Here is a 25098-nt window from a genome sequence, read left to right on the forward strand (position 1 = left end):
ATAGCAATGATGGCCTTCTAATTACACTATATCTGGAAATGTATTAAAGTGATTTAGAAGTGTGAGGAATTCCATTCAGCAACTCTTCGTGATCCTTGTAGGCTGTACGATGGGTTGAATCATACACAGTTCAGCCAGGTGAACTCAACAGTCAATGTTGTAAGAACCGTGGGTGTTATCAACTCTGAAACGTGCTACACAGATTGGGGATGCTATGGAAAGAAAGTGTGAAATGATTTTTTGGATTTCCTTATCATCTGACAAAATGTAATTATTGTTCACGTGGATTTGTGGTGGTGACTCCTTTGAAAGTCATTGTTGGAAAATAAAATGAACAATTAGTTGATAACCACAGAGAAACTTTAACCACCTTGCTGAGAATTCCATGTATTCCAAATACGTTAATGATTTCATATAATATCACTCTTTAACAATCAAGAGTTTTTGTTTGTTTTTGTTTGAGATGGAGTTTCACTCTGTTGCCCAGGCTGGAGTGCAGTGGTGCAATCTTGGCTCACTACAACCTCCGCCTCCTGGGGTTCAAACAATTCTCCTGCCTCAGCCTCCTGAGTAGCTGGGACTACAGGCATGAGCTAATTTGTGTGTGTGTGTGTGTGTGTGTGTGTGTGTGTGTGTGTGTGTGTGTGTGTGTTTTGTAGAGATAGGGTTTCACCATGTTGGCCAAGCTGGTCTCGAACTCCTGACCTCAAGTGATCCACCCACCTCAGCCTCCCAAAGTGCTGGGATTACGGGTGTGAGCCACCACACCTGGCCAGTCTAAGATATTTTTCAAGGATAACTTTGATCATGCATGATTTTTACCTTGTGTACCGATTTTAGAACTTAATCTCAGTGATATATGCAATTCCATTGTATTGGTCTTTTACAGATATTGATTATGGGACACGTTTATTCTTGTTCAATACTAATAGTAACTAACATTTTTGAAGGCATAGTAATATTACATACAGGCACAATGCTTAAATTCTTTATATCGGTATCTCAATTCTATTAGGTAGATACTATTTTTATTCTTTTCACAGATGAGAATATTGAGGGTCAGAGAGCCTAAGGGTCACGCTGTCGGTAAAGGCATATATTTTATTTCAGAAAAATGAGTTATTTGAATTATTTGGCACTAGGGTGAGTCATACAAGGGTAACTTTCCACCGAGGGGCCATCTTATCCTCCCAGGCTATAAATTCTCTGAGGACAGTGCCTTCTACATACCCTCCACTGTGTCTTGCACATAGTCAGTGCCCGAAAAATGTTTCCTAAGGAAATCAATGAAATTATGTGTGCTGAGAAATAATCTTAACTGAGAAAGAATTTCCTTAACTGAGGAAGAATTTCTTAAGCAATAACCATGCTCTATCATGGTCTATATTTAATCAGACACCTCAGAGAACTGAACATAAATGTAAATCCTTGCTAATCTAGATATATCTTCTGCCCTGTAAATCTAGGCAGGGCACGGTAGCTCACGCCTGTAATCCCAGCACTTTGGGAGGCCGAGGCGCGTGGATCACCTGAGGTCAGGAGTTCAGCTTGGCCAACATGGTGAAACCTCTTCTCTACTAAAAATACAAAAATTAGCCAGGTATGGTGGCGGATACCTGTAATCCCAGCTACTCGGGAGGCTGAGGAAGGAGAATCGCTTGAATCTGGGAGGCGGAGGTTGTGGTGAGCTGAGATCATGCCACTGCACTCCAGCCTGGGCAACAGAGTGAGACTCCATCACAAACAAACAATCACTGGCCAAATCGTTAGGATAAACAGCCTATACCTTTGATAAACAACTTAATATTCTTTCTCTTATTCTGTGAAAAACTCTTCCCCAAGGAATCCTTGTCAGGCCTCTTGCAGACCAGCCCTTTGCCGGCCTGTTGTTGTTTATAAAATCATTGCCACCTATGCATCTCTCAAATGTAGATACATCTGCTAACTATTACACTGCTAACACCCGTCATCTGCTGCCTAAATCACTGCTTCTCAAACTTGGCTGTGCTATGGAATTATCTGGGGAGTTTTTTTTTTTTTTTTAATAATTATATTTTTTATGTAAGAAAGTTGACAATTTGACAATTCAGATAGGAGAAAAAAAACTACCTCCAATCTATTCCTAAAAATAATCACTGATAAGATTTTTGTTATTCTTCTAGAATTTTTAACACATATATAATTTTTACCTTTAAAACCATTGTTATTTTATAACTTCGAATTTAGCAATATGTTACTAAATTGTTCAATTTATAGATCTATGTAATTTTTTTTTCATTATTATACTTTAAGTTCTAGGGTACATGTGCACAACGTGCAGGTTTGTTATGTATGTATACATGTGCCATGTTGGTGTGCTGCACCCATTAACTTGTCATTTACATTAGGTATATCTCCTAATGCTATCCCTCCCACCTCCCCTCTCCCCACAATAGGACCCGGTGTGTGATGTTCCCCTTCCTGTGTCCAAGTGATCTCATTGTTCAATTCCCACCTATGAGTGAGAACATGTGGTATTTGGTTTTCTGTTCTTGCGATAGTTTGCTGAGAATGATGGTTTCCAGCTGCATCCATGTCCCTATAAAGGACATGAACTCATCCTTTTTTATGGCTGCATAGTATTCCATGGTGTATATGTGCCACATTTTCTTAATCCAGTCTGTCACTGATGGACATTTGGGTTGATTCCAAGCCTTTGCTATTGTGAATAGTGCTGCAATAAACATACGTGTGCATGTGTCTTTATAGCAGCATGACTTATAATCCTTTGGGTATATCCCCAGTAATGGGATGGCTGGGTCAAATGGTATTTCTAGTTCTAAATCCTTGAGGAATCACCACACTGTTTTCCACAATGGTTGAACTAGTTTACAGTCCCACCAACAGTGTAAAAGTGTTCCTATTTCTCCACATCCTCTCCAGCACCTGTTGTTTCCTGATTTTTTTATGGTTGCCATTCTAACTGGTGTGAGATGGTATCTCATTGTGGTTTTGATTTGCATTTCTCTGATGGCTAGTGATGATGAGCATTTTTTCATGTGTCTGTTGGCTGTATGAATGTCTTCTTTTGAGAACTGTCTGTTTATATCCTTTGCCCACTTTTTGATGGGGTTGTTTGTTTTTTTCTTGTAAATTTTATTGAGTTTTTTATAGGTTCTGGATATTAGCCCTTTGTCAGATGAGTAGATTGCAAAAATTTTCTCCCATTCTGTAGGTTGCCTGTTCACTCTGATGGTAGTTTCTTTTGCTGTGCAGAAGCTCTTTAGTTTAATTAGATCTATCTGGGGAGTTTTAAAAACGATTGATGCCTGGGACCCCCGCTTTACCACCCCACCCAGAGATCCTGATTTAATTGGTATTGGGTATAGCCTGGGTGTCCAGATTTTTTAAAACTCCAAGCAATGTAACCAAAATTAAGAATCTTTAACCTGGCCAGGTGTGGTGGCTCATGCCTGTAATACGAGCACTTTGGGAGGCTGAGGCGGGTGGATTGCTTGAACCCAGGAGTTTGAGACCAGCCTGGGCAACATAGTGAGACCCTGTCTCTACAAAAAATACAAAAAGTAGCTGGGTGTGGTGGCACGTGCCTGTAGTCCCAGCTACTCGGGGGGCTGAGGTAGGAGGATCACTTGAGCCTGGGCTGTCAAGGCTGCCGTGAGCCGAGATTGCACCACTGCACTCCAGCCTGGACAATGGGAGGGAGATCCTGTCTCAAAAAAAGAAAAAAACTTTAACCACTGCAATTTCCTCCTGACTCTCCACATTCAATCTTCGCCCCATGCTGCTCCCCACCCTGCCCCTCCTTTTCTTCTTCACAGTTAGAGTAACATTTTCAAAATGAATTTTAAAAAATTTTTTATTTCCATAGGTTTGGGAGGAACAGATGGTATTTGGTTACATGGTAAGCTCTTTAGTGGTGATTTGTAAGGTTTTGGTACACCCATCACCCAAGCAGTATACACTGAACCCAGTTTGTAGTCTTTTATCCCTCACAAAATGAAATTGTAACCATTACTTCTGCCCTTCTTAAAACTTTTCAACAGTTTCCCCTTATTCTCAGACTAGAGGCCAAACCCTGAATATGACCTGTAACCTCTTTCTTACTCTGGTCTTGCCGTCCCTCCACCACACCCTGCTCCATGATCCCTCCTGATTTCTATACTCCAGCACACCCTTATTTTTTTTAGTTCCTCAAACGTGTCATGCTCCTTCCTGCCACAGGGCCTTTGCACATGCTGTACTCTCTGTGAACCTGTTTCCCCACTCTTTGCCCAGTTAACTTTTAGCTTATCCTTCAGCACTTGGCTCATCATTTCCTAAGGGAAGCTTTCTCTGGCTTACTATACCCCATATAAACTCTGCTTCATAGCATTTAAGGCAGGTAGACTTTTATGATTATTTACAGTTATTTATTTTTTAGAGTTGGGGTCTTGCTATGTTGCCCAGGCTGGAGTGCAGTAGTATAATCATAGCTCATGCAGCCCCAAACTCCTGGGCTCAAGTAATCCTCCTGACTCAGCCTCCTAAGTAGCTTGGACTACAGGGGCCACTACGCCCAGTTAATTTTTAAATGTCTTCTGTAGAAGTGGGTTCTCACTGTGTCACCCAGGCTGGTCTCAAACTCCTGTCCTCAAGCTATCCTCCCACCTCGGTCCCCCAAAGTGCTGGGATTACAGGCATGAGCCACCACACCCATCCATGGTTATTGAGTGTAGAAATCTTGTGTCTATTTTTGCTTCACGTGGTATTGCTAAAACCTGGCACATTGACTGGCACTTAAATAGGCCTTCAAATTATTTACTGAAGGGATACGTATGAGTAAGTGAAAGTGTTCTTGGCATCAAATATATACCAAGTCCAGTTGATGCCATCCCCAAAATATCTCTGGAATCCATTTACTCCTCTTTATCTTCCCTGCTGGTCCCAGGCACCATCATCTCTGGTCTAACCTACTAAATTGTTTCTCAGTGGTCTGCCTGCGAAATGTTTCCCCTCCATTTTCCCCTCCAAACAGTGTCTTAACAGCAGCCAGAGGGCGGGCGCGGTGGCTCTCGCCTGTAATCCCAGCACTTTGAGAGGCTGAGGCAGGCAGATCACGAGGTCAAGAGATTGAGACCATCCTGTCCAACATGGTGAAACCGCACCTCTACTAAAAATACAAAAATTAGCCGGGCCTGGTGGCACGCGCCTGTAGTCCCAGCTACTTGGGAGGCTGAGGCACGAGAATTGCTTGAACCCAGGAGGTGGAGGTTGCAGTGAGCTGAGATTGTGCCACCGCACTGCAGCCTGGGCGACAGAGCAACACTCCATCTCAAAAAAAAAAAAAAAAAAAAAACCCGCAGCCAGAGTAATACAAATAATGCTGTTAAAATATAAGATGTCACTCTTCTGTTAAAAATCCTTCAATGTCTTACTATTGCTCTTAGAATAAAATCCAGTTGCCTGATCCCTCTTAACTCGTTACCCACCAAATGACACTGGTCTCCTTTCTGTTCCTCAAATATGCCAAGCCCTTCCCAGCTTCCAGGCTTTTGCACTTACTGTTACTTTTGCCTGAAATGCCCTTTATATGACTCATTCTTATTTTTCAGGGCTCAGCTAAAATTGCATAGACATTTTCCCTGACTGCCCTATTTAAAGTAACTTCCTTTAGCTATCCTCATCTCCCTGCTTATTTCCCATATAGCACTACCACAATCTATGATTTGAAAAAAAAATGCACTTGTCTATGATCTATATCCCCCACCAGAATGTCAGCTCTGCGGAAGCAGGTATCTTGTCTTCCCTGGTCACTGTACTCGGCAGATGGCAGTGTCTGGTTCATAATAGTTGCTCAACAAACAACTAAATCATACTGGGGTCACCAGCTTCCAGCACGGACCCCAGTGATTCTCGCCCCCTGGTATTCATGCCTTGTGTAATCCTCTGCACATTGCTTTAGAGCTGACTGTCTGTGACTAACAGGATACATCAGAAGTGACAGTGTATGACTTTTGTTTTCTGTTTTTTGAGACAGAGTCTTGCTCTGTCACTCAGGCTGGAGTGCAGTGGCATGACCTCAACTCACTGCAACCTCCACCTTCTGGGTTCAAACGTTTCTCCTGCCTCATCTTCCTGAGTAGCTGGGATTACCGGCATTCACCACCATGTCTGGCTAATTTTTGTATTTTTAGTAGAGACGGGGTTTCACCACGTTGGCTAGGCTGGTCTCGAACTCCTGGCCTCAGGTGATCTGTCTGCCTTGGCCTTCCAAAGTGTTGGGATTACAGGCATGAGCCACTGTGCCTGACCAAGAAGTGTCAGTGTGTGACTTTTGAGCCTGGGTCATAAAAAGCATTGAGGTTTCCACCGTGGTCTCAGATTGCTCTGTCTAAGGGAAGCTAACTGCCATGCTGTCAGGACACTCGCACAGCCCCATGGAGAGACCCACATGGAAAGGCACTGAGGTCTCCAGCCAACAGCGAGCACCACCTCAGCAATCACGTGTGTGGGCCCCCTTGGAGGTGGATCCTCCAGCCCCAGTCAAGCCTTCAGGCAAGACTGCAGCCCCCACTGACATCTGACCGAAACCTTAAGAGAGACCCTGAGCCAGAATGCCCAACTGAGCAGTTCTCAAATTCCTACCCACAGAAACCATGAGAACATTTAAAAAAAAAAATCATCATTAATGTTTTCAGTCACTACATTTTGGAATGATTTGTTACTCAGCAATAGATAACAAATAGACATTCAATCCATAATTCAATAAATGAAGGGTGAATATATAAATAAAAATCATCTCTAGAATTGGTCCAGCTGCAAACCTCACTAAATAGGGGACTGTCTGAAGCTGTTTCTCCTCTTATGGTCCCCAGGCTGCACCACTTTCTGGTACTGTGTTTTTAATTGTCCCTAGATCCCAAGTTGACTGCATCTCTTCTGCCTCAATCCATTCTTTCTATCAGAAGCATCACCGATTTTGCACAAATGAGAGGGTACAGAGTTGTCTTTCATTTCTCTCCGTTTCTTTTTCTGTTCGCACTGTCCTTTTTCACTCCAAATGCTCTGCCATATGAGTCTTCTTTCCATTTCCCCTGAAACCTCCCTCATTTAATTGAAAAGCGTGGGCTTTGGAGGGTAACATATCTCCGCTTGGGCTGGACTGATGACTTACCAGCTACTTGCTTGAGTAGAGTTTTTAAAGTCTCAAAGCCTGTTTCCTCTTCTGCTAGATGGGGCTAACAATAATTCTACTACTACCTAGTTCACGGGGACTGTTACCACTAATTGCAGCGAGGAGTGTGTACACGTACGTGTGTGTGAGTATGCCACTTAGCGCGGTTCTAGGCACATGGCAGACATCCTTAAATCCTAACAGCTATCCTCAATGGTAGACTTTGATTCTTCATCTTACAGAGGAGCAAAAAGGTTCAGAGAAGCTAAGTACGTTGCCCAACACCACGTAGCTAGAATGCTCCAGGCCTGCAGTGTTGCGATGCCTGGATCCTGTCCAATGCTTCATGCCGTTCACACTGTATCACTGCCACAGTGAGCTGCTCTTCTCACCTGCAGTCCATGCCTTCTCCAACCCATCCTGAGCGGAACTGATAGACTCATGTCCTCTAAAGCTGATTGGGTCACTCCCTTGACTATGATCCTACAATGGCTCTGGTTGTCCAAATTCAGCTTCCCACACTCCTTCAGCTGCTCTTCTGTTCGAGTATTCTCTCCTACTACTCTGCCAGTCCGCATATCATCTTTCACTGCCCCTTCTACGCTGCCCAGTCAAGCCAGTATTCGTCTCACTGGAGTCCTCTCCACTCCCGTACACGCCACACCATCCTGTGCACTGTCCCTAGTTTCAGGGTCCCTATCTCTGCTGTCCTTGTTTCTTCTCCACTGTGCACACCTGACCCATCAAGGCCCAGCTCCGGTCCCCATTCCTGCACGCTGCTCTTCTGGCTATTCTAGGTCCCAGTGATCTCATTTTTTTTTTGAGACGGAGTCTCGATCACCCAGGCTGGAGTGCAGTGGCACGATCTCAGCTCACCACAACGCCCACCCCCTGGGTTCAAGTGATTCTCCTGCCTCAGCCTCCCAGGTAGCTGGGATTATAGGTGCATGCCCCACACCCAGCTAATTTTTGTATTTTTTTAGTAGAGATAGGGTTTTGCCATGTTGGCCAGGCTGGTCTCGAACTTCTGACCTCAGGTAATCTTCCTGCTTTGGCCTCCCAAAGGGCTGGGATTACAGGCGTGAGCCAGCGTGCCTGGCCTCATCTTTTAACTCCTGCTCCCCTATTTGGTATTTAGTCAGTCCCCAAGCTTCATCTTCCCAATTGGATTGTGAGTTCCCTGCAGGACTGAAATCATCTCCTGGACTTTCTATGAACTGGCACAATATATAGTAGATGGTAAGCATTTCATTGCTTTGTAAAATTCATTTAGCTCCATAGGTTTGGAAAGAATTAAAAACTGTTTTCTAAACTAAGCAAGGGAGAACGCCTTTTGTATCTGTTTGTCTGTCTGTCTATGAGATCTCATAGCAGAGGAGTTGCAAAGAAGGTCCTGTTGAAGGTCACTTTGGAAACTGGAGGCCCACCTGGATTTCCTCATGCAAAGGAAACAGATTTCAAACTCCCAGTTGGTCTTGAGAGGACAACCTGCTCAGCCAGTTCTGTGGGGACGGGAACCCCACTGACGTTTTCTGATCCCTTCTTTTTAGCCCCTCCTCAATCCCCAGCAACTTCTGCTGCCCCAAGCTTCATACTTCAGCCCGAACCCATGTCCCACGAATCTCTGGCTTCCATGGCCACAATGCTCCCCAGGGTCCCCTGGGACAGCAACCCCCACCACTCTGCACACCCTCCCAGCACCTCCTTTCCCAGTGACCTTGACCTCAGCTCCAGCCTCCTCCCCAGTCCCTCAGCTCCCGACGTGGTCAGGCTCCAATCTTCTCTGAGCCTCCAGAACCCAGCTTTGCCCTGCTTGAAGCCTCTCATCCCAAACCCCTGCTGGCAACCCCTGGCTCCCCTGGTGGTTCCATCTATTGCTACCCCTATCCTTGGCTCAACTCCCCCAAGATCCACTTCTCCCGCCCAGTCCTGCTCTTCCTGATGGCTGTATTTGCTATTCCCTGGGGCCCAGGGGCCCAGCCCAGGCATTCCGTATTTTAAGTAAATAGAAAGTGACTCTCTTTAAAGAAAACTATTAAATAAATAGCAGTACAGGTGACACTCAGGTGTGACAGAGGCTGTGTATCTTCAAGCACAGCTTGAAATGACCTGGGGCTGAATTCTGCTTCTCCTACCGCCTAGCTGTGTGACCTGGGGCTCATTAATAAACTGCCTCTGACTTGGCTTTTCCTACGGTAAAATTGGGAAAATAGTAGGACTTGACTTCAGGGAGCTGCTTTCAGGACTAAATATGTGCCTACCACAGTGTAAGAGCCTCCAAAATATTGAGGTTTACTCATTTTAAAAGTCTGTTGGCCAGGCGCAGTGGCTCACGCCTGTCATCCCAGCACTTTGGGAGGCCAAGGCAGGCAGATCACTTCAGGTCAGGAGTTCGAGACCAGCCTGGCCAACAGCGTGAGAACCCGTCTCCACCAAAAATACAAAAATTAGCCAGGCATGGTGGTGTGGGCCTGTAATCCCAGTTACTCGGGAGGCTGAGGCAGGAGAATCACTTGAACCCAGGAGGCAGAGGTTGCAGTGAACCCAGATGGTGCCACTGCACCCCAGCCTGGCCGACAGCGTGAGACTCCATTTCAAAAAAAAAAAAAAGTCTGTCAATGAAGTAATTCATCCCAAGAACTAAAATTCAAAGCACCAGTGACAGCAGGAACACAACAATGTTTAAATTGGTGTCTACATGTCCCCCCCCAAGGTCCTGTATGTCGGGAGCCTCAGTCCCTTTCAGTATTTATTTAATTTATTTGAGATGGAGTTTTGCTCCTGTTGCTCAGGCTGGAGTGCAATGGCACAATCTCAGCTCACGGCAACTTCTGCCTCCTGGTTTCAAGAGATTCTCCTGCCTCAGCCTCCCGAGTAGCTGGGATTACAGGCATGCACCACCAAGCCTGGCTAATTTTGTATTTTTAGTAGAGATGGGGTTTCTCCATGTTGGGCAGGCTGGTCTCAATCTCCTGACCTCAGGTGATCTGCCTGCCTCAGCCTCCCAAATTGCTGGGATTACAGGCAGGAGCCACCATGCCCAGCCCCCTTTCAGTATTTTTTTACATGCTGCAGCCTCACATATTACAAGGGGAACTTAGAATGTCTGAAGCATACCTCCAAATGTCAAATCATTGTTGTAAAGTTTGAAATCGGGAATAAGAAAAGTTCCGTTAACACTATGTTTAGGCACAATAATGACTTTGTTATGTGACAAGGGACTCAGTGAAGACCAGGTGTGGTGGCTCACACCTGTAATCCCAGCACTTTGAGAAGCTGAGGCGGGAGGATCACTTGAGGTCAGGAGTTTGAGGCCAGCTTGGGCAACATAGTGAGACCCTCATCTCTACAAAAAAGAATTAAGCAATTAGCTGGGTGCAGTGACTTATGCCTGTAGTCTCAGCCACTCAGGAGACTGAGTCAGGAGGATTGCTTTAGGCCGGGAGTTCAAGGCCAGCCTGGGCAACATAGCAAGACCCTGTGTCTAATTTAAAAAAAAGAAAAGAGTGGTCAGACTTGAGACTGCGTGTTAAAAAGGATATATGCATTTTCATCCCTGAAGTCTCCTCTGCAGGGAGCTAGATAGGGAGGCGCCTTGGGAGGCCCCCTCAATTCTTCCTGCACGCAGAAACACACACACATATCCATGCCTCCAACTCGACTGGTCCCAAACAGGCTCCCTGAGACAGCGAGCCCATGGGAGATGCTGATCTGTGGCCCAGGCAAGGTTAATCTCAGAGAGTTAAGAGCGGTTGGCCTGACTTACCAATCTCATAGAACGGCAGAGAATAGTCTCTTTGGTAAGTGGTTTCTTTGTACCACGGCTCAGCAGGCTTTGAATGTCTTCGAAAGCAAATGTATCGAATGAGCGTTTGTTGGTCTAATTGAGGCTGATAGTGATATTTTCTCTTGGGTGGAATTGTCAAGTCTATGAGCGGTCTAAATGGAAATAGAAACAGTTTGCTGAAAACCCAGTAGGAAAAAGCCGTCCATTTTCTTACCAGCTGGAATCCATTCCCTGGAAATGGCCATGAGGCTAACAAGAGAGTATTGACAAGACTCCCATAGCTCTACGACCAGCCCTGGCAAAGCTGTAGTAGATGGTTCAGGGACTTCTGTTCTGTGTTCTTCCCTTTAGCATCCCTCCTTCTCTCCAATGACAGGTCCTAGGAGGTGATGCATATCACACTCTCCACTAGATCTGCCCATGCACAGCCACTCCCCGCGCTCCAAGGTCCCTGGTGCCCTTTCCCAGTGTAACTGTTCTGTGGATGTTTGTTGCTTCAAGGAACCAGTGCAGGCCTGGTGTGGTGGCTCACGCCTGTAATCCCAACATTTTTGGAGGCTGATGGGGGCAGATCGCTTGCGCTCAGGAGTTCGAGGCCAGCCTGGGCAACATGGCGAAAACCCGTCTCTACAAAAAAAATACAAAAAGTAGCCAAGTGTGGTGGTGTACACCTGTAATCCCAGCTACTAGGGAGGCTTAGGTAGGAGGATCCCTTGAGCCCAGGAGGCAGAGGTCACAGAGAGCCGAGACACAGCCTGGGTGACAGAGCAAGACCCTGTCTCAAAGAAATAAAATAAAATAAAATAAAATAAAATAGGAATCAATACATCTGGTTAGACTAACCACTATGTGCCTCTTGGGGTTTGATGGACTTGAAATCAGTTATAACCTTCCTGTACCCCTGTTCAAATAGGTATCCTCTGGAAAAGAAAAGCAAAGAACAACTAAAATGTAATGGCAAAATATCGTTTGTGGCAGTGTACTTTCACTGGCCCAGCTTTGGTGATATATATCAAGACCTTGAAAATCTGCACATATTTTGTCCCAACAATTAGGATGTCAACAAAGACTTAGCTCTAAGAATGCTTGTCCAAGTGTTTTTATGATAATAAAAAGAGTGGGACAGCTTGCATGTAAAAAAATAGGAAATTATTTAGACAATGACACAGAAATATGTGGGAATGCCACGCCACCATTAAAAATGATGCTGTACGGCTGGATGTGGTGGCTCATGCCTGTAATCCCAGCACTTTGGGAGGCCGAGGTTGGCAGATCACCTGAGGTCAGGAGTTCAAGACCAGCCTGGCCAACATGGTGAATCCCGTCTCTACTAAAAATACAAAATTAGCTGAGCGGGATGGTGGTCACCTGTAATCCTGGCTACATGGGAGGCTGAGGCAGGAGAATCACTTGAACCCAAAGGCAGAGGTTGCAGTGAGCTGAGATTGCGCCACTGAACTCCAGCCTGGGCAACAAGAGCGAGACTCATCTTAAAAAAAAAAAAAAAAGGATGACGTAGTAGGATTATAACTTTTGAAATGGAAAAAAGCCCACAATACATGTTTAAACAAAGGTTTCAGTTGAATTATGCATTGAATTGAATTGAATTGAATTCATTCAATTGAATTAAATGGATAAATCATATGGTATGTGGATTATCTCAATGCAGCTATTACCAAAAATAAAAAGGTTTCAAAATACCCATCCCGTCCTATTTTGATGTAGATCTGGATGATTCTGCATGATTATCTTTGGGTGATGATATTGTGGGTAACTTTCAATCATTCAGTTTTTGATTGTGAATGTTTTCTAAATGTTCTCATACACGTTTATGTTTTTAAACTATAAAATAGGTGAGATGAGCTGCTGTTGATGTGAAAACTATTAAGTGTTAGCTGAGATTTAGGAACATCTAAATCTAAAGGGGGTGATAGCCTTCTGTGAGTTTATCGCTGTGAACTAATCACACAGCGTCACAGAGGAGACGAAGACTGCTTCATCATGAGTTATGTTTGCCTGATTGGGTAACCTCGATTGTGACGGGCCTTCTTTAAGAAAGAGTGTGCTCTTGGACTTTAAGAATGGAGTGGCTGTGCCTGACGTTCAGAAAAAGCAAGAGCAAGCATCTGACCATGCTCATGGGGTACTGAACGGGTTGAGATGCTGGATGATTGGAAGGTGCTCTGTTGTGGATGGGCCTAAAGAATCATTGAGAATACCCACCCACCTCCACTTGTTCTTATTTCATGCTTATCAGGTACGTGACCTTGTAAAGTAGGTGCCTTAAATGATGGTGAGGGTCCTCCTTTTCCTACGAAAGAATGACTCCCACTGTCAATCAAAACATTAGCGGCCTGGGGAATGCATCAGTCTCTTGTGAATTCGGATTCTGTGTGACCATCACTACCAATCTAGTCACTTCTGTGTCACTGATGGCTCTGAGTGCCGAACCAGGCCCTGGTGACTGCTCCTAGATTGCCTCTGCTGGACTGCCAGCCTGCCTCTACCTCTGACTGGGTGTTTCTCTAGCACCAGAATATTCTCCCTTTTCAAGTAATACATCAATGCCCTTCTGAAGACAAGACTTTCACTCAAAGGAAGGACTCCAATACTGAAGGACATCAAGTTGGTGGAGGAATATATCTGGGGAAGGTAAGCCGTTAGACACCTATCAAGTTATACCATGACTACAAGAGCTGAACTTAGGTCTCATCCTGCCAACGTCATTATTTCCTAGTTGTTGTTTTGTTTTGCTTGTCTTCTTTTCTCTTCTTAACTAGAAGCTTAATGAGCTCATAGACTGACATTTGCATTGAGTTTTCCACTTAAGGCTAACCTTGGGCAGGCACAAGTCTTTCAGATCAAGGTTCCCTTTAATTGAGCCGTCCTCTGGTAGGACTGATATTTGGGTGCCAGGCGAGGTGGCGGTGGGAAGTGGAGGAGAGCGATGTCAGGGTTCACACAACGTGGAGGGTGTCCTGTGGAGTTGGGCCATGAGCAGCTCTGGCAGTGGGGGTCTATCATTTCCTTTCTTGTCTATCCTCTGACAGAAAACATAGCCCTACTGGTTTAATATAGTATGGATTTGAGTTAGAACAAACAGTCTTGAACTGGGAACCAGAAAATGTAAATGGATTCAAGCCCAACTTTTTTTTGTTTGTTTGTTTGAGTTTCGCTCTTGTTGCCCAGGCTGGAGTGCAATGGTGTGATCTTGGCTCACTGCAACCTCTGCCTCCCGGATTCAAGTGATTCTCCTGTCTCAGCCTCCTGAGTAGCTGGGATTACAGGCATGCACCACCCACCACCACGCCCAGCTAATTTTGTATTTTTAGTAGAGAGAGGGTTTCTCCATGTTGGTCAGGCTGGTCTTGAACGCCTGACTTCAGGTGGTCTACCCACCTCGGCCTCCCAAGTGCTAGGATTACAGGAATGAGCCACCGTGCCCGGCCACCAAGCCCAACTTTTATACCAACTAACGGGGTGACCCCAGGCCAAACATGTCACCTCTCTGAGCTCCACTTCATTCATCTAATTAAAACAGAATGGCCCTTAAAGCTACTTCTTGTTTGATCATCGATTACATTTAGACTCTGCGCTGTTTGAAGCCACACATGCTGTGGCTCCCTTCTTGCATGGAGGATACCCAGGAGCCGACTATGTCACAGGCAATTAAGAGAAATGTGTAATATATACTAGATGTTGAGTCAAAGGATAGCAAACATACGTCGAGTGCTTACAGTGCTCTGGAATGTCACTCCAGTTATTTTATTTAATAGATAAGGCAATTGATACGTGGATAAGAAATGAAAATTGCCCAAAGTCAAACATTTTGTAATTTATTCTACTTGCTGCTTTTAACCCCTGTGGTTTCCAGCCTCCTCTAACTATAAAATAAGGTCAAAGTGCCGATGGGCTGGGTGCAGTGGCTCATGCCTGTAAACCCAGCACTTTGGGAGGCCAAGGTGGGTGGATCACTTGAGGCCAGGAGTTTGAGACCAGCCTGGCCAACATGGTGAATCCCTATCTCTACTAAAAATACAAAAAAATTAGCTGGATGTGGTAACGTGTGCCTGTAGTCTCAGCTACTGGGGAGGCTGAGGCACGAGAATTGCTCGAACCTGGGAGGTGGAGGTTGTGGTGAGCCAAGATCTTGCCACTGCACTCCAGCCTGGACAACAGAGCGAGACCTTGTCTCAAAACAGTAAGATATAAAGTAAGAATAATGTCACCACTCATTAAAAAAAAAATTAACAATTTGGTATATTTCCTTCCAAACCTCTTCTATCCACTAAATAATACTTATTTTTGCTGTCATCATTATTATGAGGAGTAGTGTATCTTCCCCCTGCCCACCACTTTTTATCATTGTAACTTTCATGACATTCTTGGAAATTGAGACTGAGGAGGGTGTCTCACCTGGGAGCTCTCTTTGCACTATGATCAAAATGGAGTCTTGCCAGCTGCCCAGGGTAATAGCCTTGCAGGTCTCTTCCTTGGTGAGCAATGAATATACTAGAGCAGAAAGTGAGAAGAAAGCCGTTCTTACAATTAGTTCATTCCAGAAGAATGCCAGCTGCGGCATAATACAAAACGTATTTGGTCTTTGTCCCCAGTTCCTGGCACTGAGCCCCCAAAACCCATGGACTTTCCTGGTAAGAGTCTTTTTCATGCATAACGAACCCTTTTCTACCATAGCTGAGTGTATGGGCCTTGCAGGCCTCCCTCCTCCCACCACAACCTCCTGCATCTGTAATAAAATGTTATTTATGTTCAGGATTCATAAGGAAATATTTAGTGTATCAGGTATTAAGTTCAAAATATTAGGAAAAAAGAAATAAGTGGATATACAAAACCAGCAGGTGGGCAAGCATATTTCTGGAATAAAATAAAGTTAAATGAAAAGAAAAATAAAAGAAAAATAAAACCAGTGGGGCAAATGTTGATAACGGTTGAAATGTGGGAATTGGGCTGGGCGCCATGGACACCTGTAATCCCAGCACCTTGGGAGGCCAAGTTGGGCGGATCACTTGGGCTCAGGAGTTCGAGACCAACCTGGCCAACATGGTGAAACCCGGTCTCTACTAAAAATACAAAAAATTAGCTGGACATGGTGGCACATGCCTGTAATCCCAGCTACTGGGAAGGCTGAGCCAGGAGAATTGCTTGAACTTGGGAAGCAGAAGTTGCAGTGAGCTGAGACTGTGCCACTGTACTCCAGCCTGGGCAACAGTGTGAAACCCTGTCTCACAAAAAACAAAAACAAACAAACAAAGAAAAACGAGAAATGTGGGAATCCGTAAATGGAGGGCTCTGTCTGAAAAAAATAAATAAAAACAAAAATAATAAAAGAAATGTAGGAATTGGTAAATGGGGGCTCATCATACTGTATTTTTTTATTTTTGATGTTTACAAAATTTCATCTTTTTTTTTAACTGTAACAATAAGTCTGTAAAGACTAAATGTGAAGCAGCGCTGTGATGTCAAAGCACGAGGTGCTTGCAAGCCGGGGAGGGGGACTCGAGCCCTGTCTGGAGGCTGAATTTTGAGGTGTTTTGGGAGCATCACTGAGCTAACATGTGGGGACTGGGAGGGAGTGCTTCTGTGGGGTGAACGTAAGAGGGAGTGGGACAAGGGTGGGTGGTACAACTGGAATACAGCGGGGCTGAGGGAGACCAGGCTGGAGGGCAATGGTGCACAGGTTTTATGCTTTAAAATACACCTATTTTAATTTATTTAATTAATTTATTTATTTTGAGATGGAGTCTCACTCTGTCACCCAGGCTGGAGTGCAGTGGCCCGATCTTGGCTCACTGCAACCTCTGCCTCCTGAGTTCAAGCTATTCTCCTGCCTCAGCCTCCCGAGTAGCTGGGATTACAGGTGCCCACCACCACATCAGGCTAATTTTTGTGTTTTGAGAAGAGATGCGTTTCACCATGGTGGCCAGGATGGTCTCAAACTCCTGACCTCAAGTGATCTGCCCACCTCGGCCTAGCAAAGTGCTGGGATTACAGACATGAGCCAGCGCCTGGCCAGAAATACATCTCATTTTATAGTACATTGCTTTTCCTTTTATATTATAGTTATACAACTGTAATGAGATAGGTTGGTGTAAAAGTAATTGGGGTTTTTGCTATGACTTTCAATGGCCATTATTTTCAATGGCAAAAACTGCAATTACTTTTGCACCAACCTAATATTTTTAAATTATATGTGGTTGGTTTATATTATTTACAGATTTTATTTCAGAAGAATAGCAGAGATATTACAAAATATCTGTTATTTAAAAGGGGGTATTGTGTCTGAAAGTTTGAGGTTTGTTTTCCTAATGGAGGTGATAGGAAATCTTTGTGAGGTTTGTTGTTGTTTGTTTCGTTTGCTTTTAGAGATGAAGTCTCACTCTGTTGCCCAGGCTGTAGTACAGTGTGATCATAGCTCACTGTAGCCTCTAACTCCTAGGATCATAGAGGTTCTCCTGTCTCAGCCTCTTAAGTAGCTGGGAGGGACTACAGGCATGTACCATGTGCCTGGCATATATATATATATATATATATTTTTTTTTTTTTTGTAGTTTCACTATGTTGCCCAGGCTACTTTGTGAGATTTTGAACAAGATTCATGACATGATATAGAAAGATCTTTTTTGATGGCAATGTGGAAAACAATTTTTTTTAAAAGACAGGGTCTCACTATGTTGACCAGCCTGGTCTGGAACTCCTGGGCTCAAGTGATTCTCCAGCCTTGACCTCCCGAAGTGCTGGGATTGCAGGTGCGAATCCCAGCCAGAAAACAAATTTGAAGACCATCTGACTAAAAATAGAAAGACTGCTTAGGACGTGATTGTAGTGCTTTATGTGGGCCATGATGAAGCTCTGATATGATGGAAATGTGGATGGAGAGGATAGGGCTGATTGAGGATATTTTAGGAGATAGGATAGAGGGTAAAAGACAGGGAAGTGTCCAAGACAAAGCTGCGTCTTCGAGCATTGGAAAGAATCCTGCCTTTCCCCAAGAGAGGGAACACAGTAAGTGGCCATCACTGGGAAGGTGACTTTATTTTGTGATGCCTGGACATGTGGGGTCTTTCGGGATGTCCCACAGATTCTGAGCAGTCAGTAGATGCCATAAAAATTCACAGTCAGGAGGCCAGGCACAGTGGCTCACGCCTGTAATCCCAGCACTTTGGGAGGCTGAGGCGGGCGGATCACGAGGTCAGGAGATCGAGACCATCCTGGCTAACACGGTGAAACCCCGTCTCTACTAAAAATACAAAAAATCAGCCGGGCGTGGTGGTGGGCACCTGTAATCTCAGCTACTTGGGAGGCTGAGGCAGGAGAATGGCGTGAACCCGGGAGGCGGAGCTTGCACTGAGCCGAGACCGCGCCACTGCACTCCAGCCTGGGTGACAGAGTGAGACTCCATCTAAAAAAAAAAAAAAAAAAAAAAATTCAGAGTCAGTAGAAAGTAGCACATTGTTTTGCATAAAATATCTCACTAAATATGTGTCAGATGATGGATGAAAACTGAAACTATGCCTTCAGTTCGACTCAACCAACATTTATCGAACGCACACAAAACACCCTGCACTGTGCTAGGCTCTGCAGATACAAAGCTGACTAAGAAGCAGCCCTTGTCCTCAAAAAGCTCTTCACATGCTGAAATAGTGATCTGAATAAAGGGTCGATAGGACACAGAAGAGGGAGGAGTATCTAAGACCGGTGTAAGCAAAGGGGATGGGGAGGAGATTCCAAGCAAAGGGAATTATAGGTGCCAAGACGTGGACAGAATTGGGTTCTGAGTGGAGTGTATGAGGGCCAGAGTGGGCCCGGTTGTCTAGTATGAAAGGCAAGTGCTGAGCAGGGCGAGTTCTGTCTCTGTCTGTGCAAAGAGGACCTCTGGGAGCTCTGATTTGCAGAAAAACCACAGGCTGTCTGGGCCTGCTCAGTGCCTGGGATAATCTGACTGAGCCCTGGCTGGTAAATAACAATGGGGTATTAAGTCATAAGAAGAAAGATGAACTGGCACAATAAAGGGAACAAATGCCATTTCTGAATGCACGGGGGTGGGCCACGTAGCTTTCTTAGGCACCTATCCATTTTCTGAAGCACCACCTTGGAATGTTACCGCAGGGCCACACTACCATTTAAGAATCCACCTAAAGGACGTTGGTTTCTACAGTGGCTGGGCTGTTGGCGGTGGGCTGGGTTTTGACCATGGCGTGCATACAAACACACAGCTGCTGAACACAGGTGAATAAACTCAGTGCCGCTCCTTAGAAGCAGTCAGTAAAAGCTGGTTTGAGGATAAAGAATCCTTACACCAGCACCAAGTAACACTCCCTGCCGCCACCCCTCGGGAGTGTCTCTTGGCAGGTTTTGGGAAGAGTGGAGAGACAATGGGAAGGTGCGCGTAAGGAGATGGGTGTGGAGGGAGGGCTGGCTGGGTGGAGAAGAGAGTTTTGACCTCCTAAGGGGAAATGCCTAGCCAGGCCCGAGGCTATGCGTTACCCGGCCTCAGCGAATGACTGTGAAAGCACGTGTGGACTCTTCAGACTTGGCTGTGGAGCCCAGCCCAGCTCAGGGCTCTGCTCAGAGTGATTCTGTTGACCTGGGTTTTAACCAGCTGTAGAAAGCCCTGTCCTTCTCTCTGGGCGGGTGCAGGCACCGTGCATGATTTCGAGTCCCTGATGGCTTGGCTCTTTGAGGTGGTGTATTCAGTCCACATGAGAGCAAACCTGTTCCCTGGGAGTGTGGCTGTAACCGGAGCGGGATCTGGGCTTAGCCACAGTCAACATTCAACATGCATAGGAGAGGCCACGGGTGTCTGTCCTCCAGAGCCTGGCCCCACAGCCCCAGGTAGCCTGTGCTCTTATGACCGCACTCTGCTCTGTTCCGGCTCTGTTGGGACTCATGCTCCACAGAGCATTTTTACAGAAATGATCTCACTTCATCCTCACAGTCACCTCGCAAGGTAGACCTGATTAACTCTCTGCTTTATAAGAATAGCCCAAGCCCCAGAAAGGTTAAGCGGACTTTTTAAATAGTAAAGTCCACTTAAACGAGGAAGTGCCAGCACTGTGAATCAAACCCAGGTCTCCAAACTCCATGTCGCATTCTGCCACCCAAGGGTATGTGTGATGATTTTTTTTTTAAAATAGGAATCCGGTGCTATTTTCATACAAACTCTGTGATTCTCTCATTTTGGGGCAGACAGCAAATAGACATTGTACACTAAAAAATAGGAAAAGCCATAAAGACACAGCAATGTTGGCTGGAAGATGCTTTTAACTCAATGAAAAGTACTCACTGTGAGCTCTTTTGTGTCTCCAGTGTGCTAGGTGCTAGGGACACAGTGATGATAATATTGTCTTTCCACTCAGGAGTTCATAATCTGGTCAGGAAAGCCATATTTAGGCAACTATCTAATCATAGACAATGTGGTGAGCACTATACCTGATAAGAAACTGAGGCTCGGGGGAAATAAATAACTTAGCTGCAGACATAAGCTAGTAAGTCCAGAAGACGGAACTGAAGGAAGGACTGGGAAGCCCCCGGACCTGTGCCCTCATCTCCCAGGTTTTACCAGCTCCAGAAGAATCTCCTCAAGGAAGTGGGGAGCCTCAGTTTCCTCATCAGTAAAATGGGAATGACACTGTCTTCTCCATTAATGGGTACATGAGAGTAAATGAGACATTTGTACTTGGTGGCTGACATCTCCCAAGGTGATGATGTGGATACAGGAGACAGAAATTATTTAGTCAGATGGAAAAGGCAACAGAGTCCTCGGTGGAATTTCCCTTTTAACAAAAGCAGCCCCAAAGTCATTTCTTTTCTAACAAAGAGCAGCCTGTAAAATTGAGCTGCGGACATGAATAAGCAAGCTGGAAACTTGCAGGGTGAATGCCAGCAGCTGTGTCCATAGAAAAGGGCTACCTGGGGGCCAGGCATGTTCAACATGGAGGCTCCATCTTCCCTTTTCTCTGTCACCACGTATATAGTAAAAACAAAAACAGGCAACAGAACGTGACCCAGCCAGGTAGAGAACCCATCTGCATAATAAAATATTAGGGTGGGGTGGTCAGCTTCTTCACATGCCATGCAAACAACACACCTAGTCCTAACCAGTTCTTCTCATGTTATGCAAATGGCACACCTGGTCCAACCAATCTTTTGTGCCCTACGTAAACCAGACCTCAAACACCACCTCCTCAAGCTCATCTATAAAACCTGTGCTTCACCAGGGGCCAGAAGACCCATTGGGCCTCCCTCTCTCTGCAAGAGAGAGATTTTCTCTTTCTTTAGCCTATCAAACCTCCGCTCTTAACCTCGCTCCTTGCGTGTTCACGTCCTTGATTTCGTTGGCGTGAGGCAGTGAACCATGGGTCGTACCCCAGAAAAATGACGCTGCTTCAATATCATCCCACGCAGGATGAGCTGGCCACACGGCTGCCTCTGGATCTTCAGAGACTGTTTCGATCGAAGTTTTAAAAATCTATTTAAATCACACATGAATTCTGTATCTTTGATCTTCTACAACACACTGAATTTAACCCACTTAAAGTGATCTTTTCAGGAGTATCCTGCGTTCCACAAACCAATGCCACACTCAGCCCTTCTCTGAGTGACAGGCCTCCAGCCTGTAGCCAGGGGATGGCACCAGTAAACAGTTGTATATATGTTGTATATAGTAGGATTTTTTTTTCTTTTTTTTCTTTTTTTTTGAGAAGGAGTCTGGCTCTGTCGCCAGGCTGGAGTGCAGTGGTGCAATCTTGGCTCACTGCAACCTCCACCTTCCCAGGTTCAAGCAATTCTCCTGCCTCGCCTCCCGAGTAGCTGGGACTACAGGTGTGTGCCACCACACCCCGCTAACTTTTTATATTTTTAGTAGAGACAGGGTTTCGCCATGTTGGCCAGGATGGTCTTGATCTTTTGAACTCATGATCCACCCGCCTTGGCCTCCCAAAGTGCTGGGATTACAGGCATGAGCAGCTGCGCCCAGCCAATATGATTATGAATACAAGAATTTTATGTGGCCACTGCTAAGTGTGAACCATTTAACATTTACTTTGATTCAGTGTCCCTGCTGATTTTAATCTGGTTTTCCATAGCATAGCTCTGAGGCTTGGGCATTTAAGGATGAATTGGATACATGCTTGTGCAAAACCACGCAAGGGCAGGCTCAGGTGCCATCAGTCACCAGGGGACAAACCACACATAAATGACTGGATAATTTTGCTCACTCATTCATTTTAATGTTTTCAACAACCGTGCCTACAGGGCCTACTGGGAATGATAATCTGCAAGGCAGAGGTCATGATAGTGAATTGCAGAGAAAGGGAAGTAAGCCCGGCCCAGGGGGCTAACCTGGAGATGCAGCAAAGTGCACTGACCATAAGCACAGACGTGAGTTTAAGATCCATGTCCGCCAGTCACTGGCTGTGGGATCTGGGACAGTCATTTAACCACACAGTGCCTTGGTTCCCTCATACGGAACTCACAGTAGTGAAGGTTAAAGGAGTTCAGATGCACCTAGGACAGTGCTTGGCACAGAGTAAGAGCTTCAGAAGTATTTACCATTATTATTCTGGGGGTGGCGACAGGCAGGAAATAAAGAAACAGATAAAATAGGCCAGGTGCGGTGGCTCACGCCTGTAATCCCAGCACTTTGGGAGGCCAAGGCGAGTGGATCATTTGAGGTCAGGAGTTCGAGACCAGCCTGGCCAACATGGTGAAACCTCGTCTCTACTAAAAATACAAAAATTAGCCAGGTATGGTGGCGGGCGCCTGTAGTCCCAGCACTCAGAGGCTGAGGCACAAGAAATCGCTTGAATTCAGGAGGCAGAGGTTGAAGTGAGCCAAGATCGTACCACTGCACTCCAGCCTGGGTGACAGCACAAGCCTTTGTCTCAAAAAAACAAAACAAAAAACCAAAACCCTTTCCTTCCCGAAACCCGGATGAGGAGGAAGCAGGGGAGAGAGGAACAGAGCTGGCGCCAGTATTTCCTGATTGTCTCCCCAGCGGCTTTGCTCTTTCTGGGTGTGTTTGAGATCTGTTTTGTTCACTGTGGGGCCTATTTAACTCTGGTCTCCTCTGGGGAAAATGGAAACAAACCTCTACTGGCCACTCCTTCCTGGTGCTCTGTGGTGTCTGGACCTGGCCTGGAGTCGGGGGGGTTTGGGTGGAACTGAGCGCAGCAGGCCCTGGGGCCCCTGGAGGCCTAAGGCTGGGCTGTCTTCAGCTCTCTGGGGCTTGTCCTCAGAGCCGCACATGGGTCGGGGGGCAGGCACACTGACGGCTCCCACTCTTCCCGCACCTGAACTAGTCTCGGTGCCCCCACCCTCCACCCATAGTGCTCACCGTGGGACAGCTCTTGATGCCTTTCCTGACCTGCCAGCACATGGGTCCAATCCATCAGCAAGTCCGTGCATTCCCCCTCCAGGCTGGATCTCCCATGGGACGGCTTTTCTCCAGCTCACGGCTGCCCCTTGGCCCAGATCACCATTGCCTCCCCTTGCTCTCTGCAATAACCCCCACTGTTGTCTTCAGACAATCTGTTCTCAGAGCGAGCTTCATAAAAAGTAAATCAGATCAGGGTCCTCCATTGCATAAAACCCTTCAACCCATTGCGTGTGTAATAGCGTAAAACTCAAATGTACTGTTGTGGGCCACAAAGCCCTCCAGGAACGTCTCCTGCCTCTACCTCCCCACCCTTCTCCCAGCTCCAGCCCCCGTGTCACCGTGTCATGGCGTCTTTCATGACTCAGGGCTTTTGGACCTGCACTTCCTCCTCCCCAGACCACTCCCTTCTCCCGCCCCCCTACCCCTATCACCCAGCATCATGCTCGGCTGTTAACTGCTCAGAGAGCTGTTCCCTGAACACCCTGGCTAGAGAAGGCATTCTCCTTCTGCCTGCCTCTCCGCCTTCATTATTCTCTCTCACACCCTTTTTCATTTCCTTTATAGCCTTTATCACAACTTCCAATTATTTTATTTGTTTCTTTTTCTCTCTTTTTTTTTTTTTTAATAGACAAAGTCTTGTTCTGTTGCCCACACTGGAGTGCAGTGGCACGATCTCGGCTCATTGCAACCTCCGCCTCCTGGGCTCGAGCGAGTCTCCTGCCTCAGCCTCCTGAGTAGCTGGGATTGCAGGTGTGTGCCACCACGCCTGGCTAATTTTTGTATTTTTAGTAGAGATAGGTTTCACTATGTTGCCCAAGCTGCTCTTGAACTCCTGACCTCAAGTGATCCACCCGCCTTGGCCTCCCAAAGTGCTGGGATTACAGGCACGAGGTGCTGCGCCAGGTCTTAAAAGCAAATTCTTAAGGTGTACCCAAGAAGGACACATCCATCCATTCACTCCTTCTGTAGTTTCTGGAAGAAAGACTTCTCTTTTTTGACCAAACATGACTAAAATAACTCAATATTAAAATAAACATTACGGGTGTGTTGTGGCTCACACCCATAATCCCAGTACTTTGAGATACTAAGGAGGATTGTTTGAGGCTAGGAGTTCCAGACAGTCTGGGCAACATAGTGAGACCTGGTCTGTACAGAAAATTTAAAAATTAGCCAGACAGCTTGTAGTCCTAGCTACTCAGGAGACTAAGGCAGCAGGAAGATCAGCTGAACCCAGGAGTTGGAAGATCATAATCCAGCCACTTCACTCCAGCCTGGGCAACAGGGCGAGACTTTGTCCCTAATAAATAAATAAAAATAAAATAAAATAAACATGAGGCTTGCTCAAAGCCACGAAGCCAATGGGGCTACAAGAGGCTGACGCCCAAATCACAGTGTGAGGTTTCTGTCACAAATTTATAGCTACTCCACTTCTGCAGACTCCATCACAGATGGTGAAGGGAGAGCGGGGTTAGGATTTACAGACTCATCTGATATCAAATTTAGTACAACAAAACATATCTAGGGCTTGTTATTCTTGTGCCATAGAGGACCTTGAAGAAAGATTGAAACGGCTCCTTAGTTTCCATCTGTGCTGTCAGCTCTCATCGTGCCGAAGCACAGGGGCAGTTTGTTTTACCCCAAGCAGAGTAAAATGGTCCGATCCAAAATGTAGGCCTGCGTGGCTCAGACTTCTCAGTAAAGCTCTTCCCAAGCAAAAACCAATATCCTTCTGGTCTTTTGGGAATTTGGAGTTGCCTGTTT

General features: G+C 45.8%; 1 protein-coding gene across 1 annotated transcript in view; it reads right to left on the reverse strand.

The window, feature by feature from the left end:
• Window positions 1-25098, reverse strand: part of SPMIP3 (sperm microtubule inner protein 3) — a 41025-nt gene that overhangs the window by 3014 nt on the left and 12913 nt on the right. The window contains exons 3-4 of the mRNA XM_065541001.2: window positions 15357-15452; window positions 10920-11092 (exon numbers count right to left, since the gene is read on the reverse strand). Coding sequence (XP_065397073.1) covers window positions 10920-11092; window positions 15357-15452 — 269 coding nt within the window. The remainder of the gene's footprint in view (window positions 1-10919; window positions 11093-15356; window positions 15453-25098) is intronic.

The sequence above is a fragment of the Macaca fascicularis genome, chromosome 1 (genome assembly GCF_037993035.2).
Source record: "Macaca fascicularis isolate 582-1 chromosome 1, T2T-MFA8v1.1".
In the NCBI taxonomy this organism is placed as follows: Eukaryota; Metazoa; Chordata; class Mammalia; order Primates; family Cercopithecidae; genus Macaca; species Macaca fascicularis.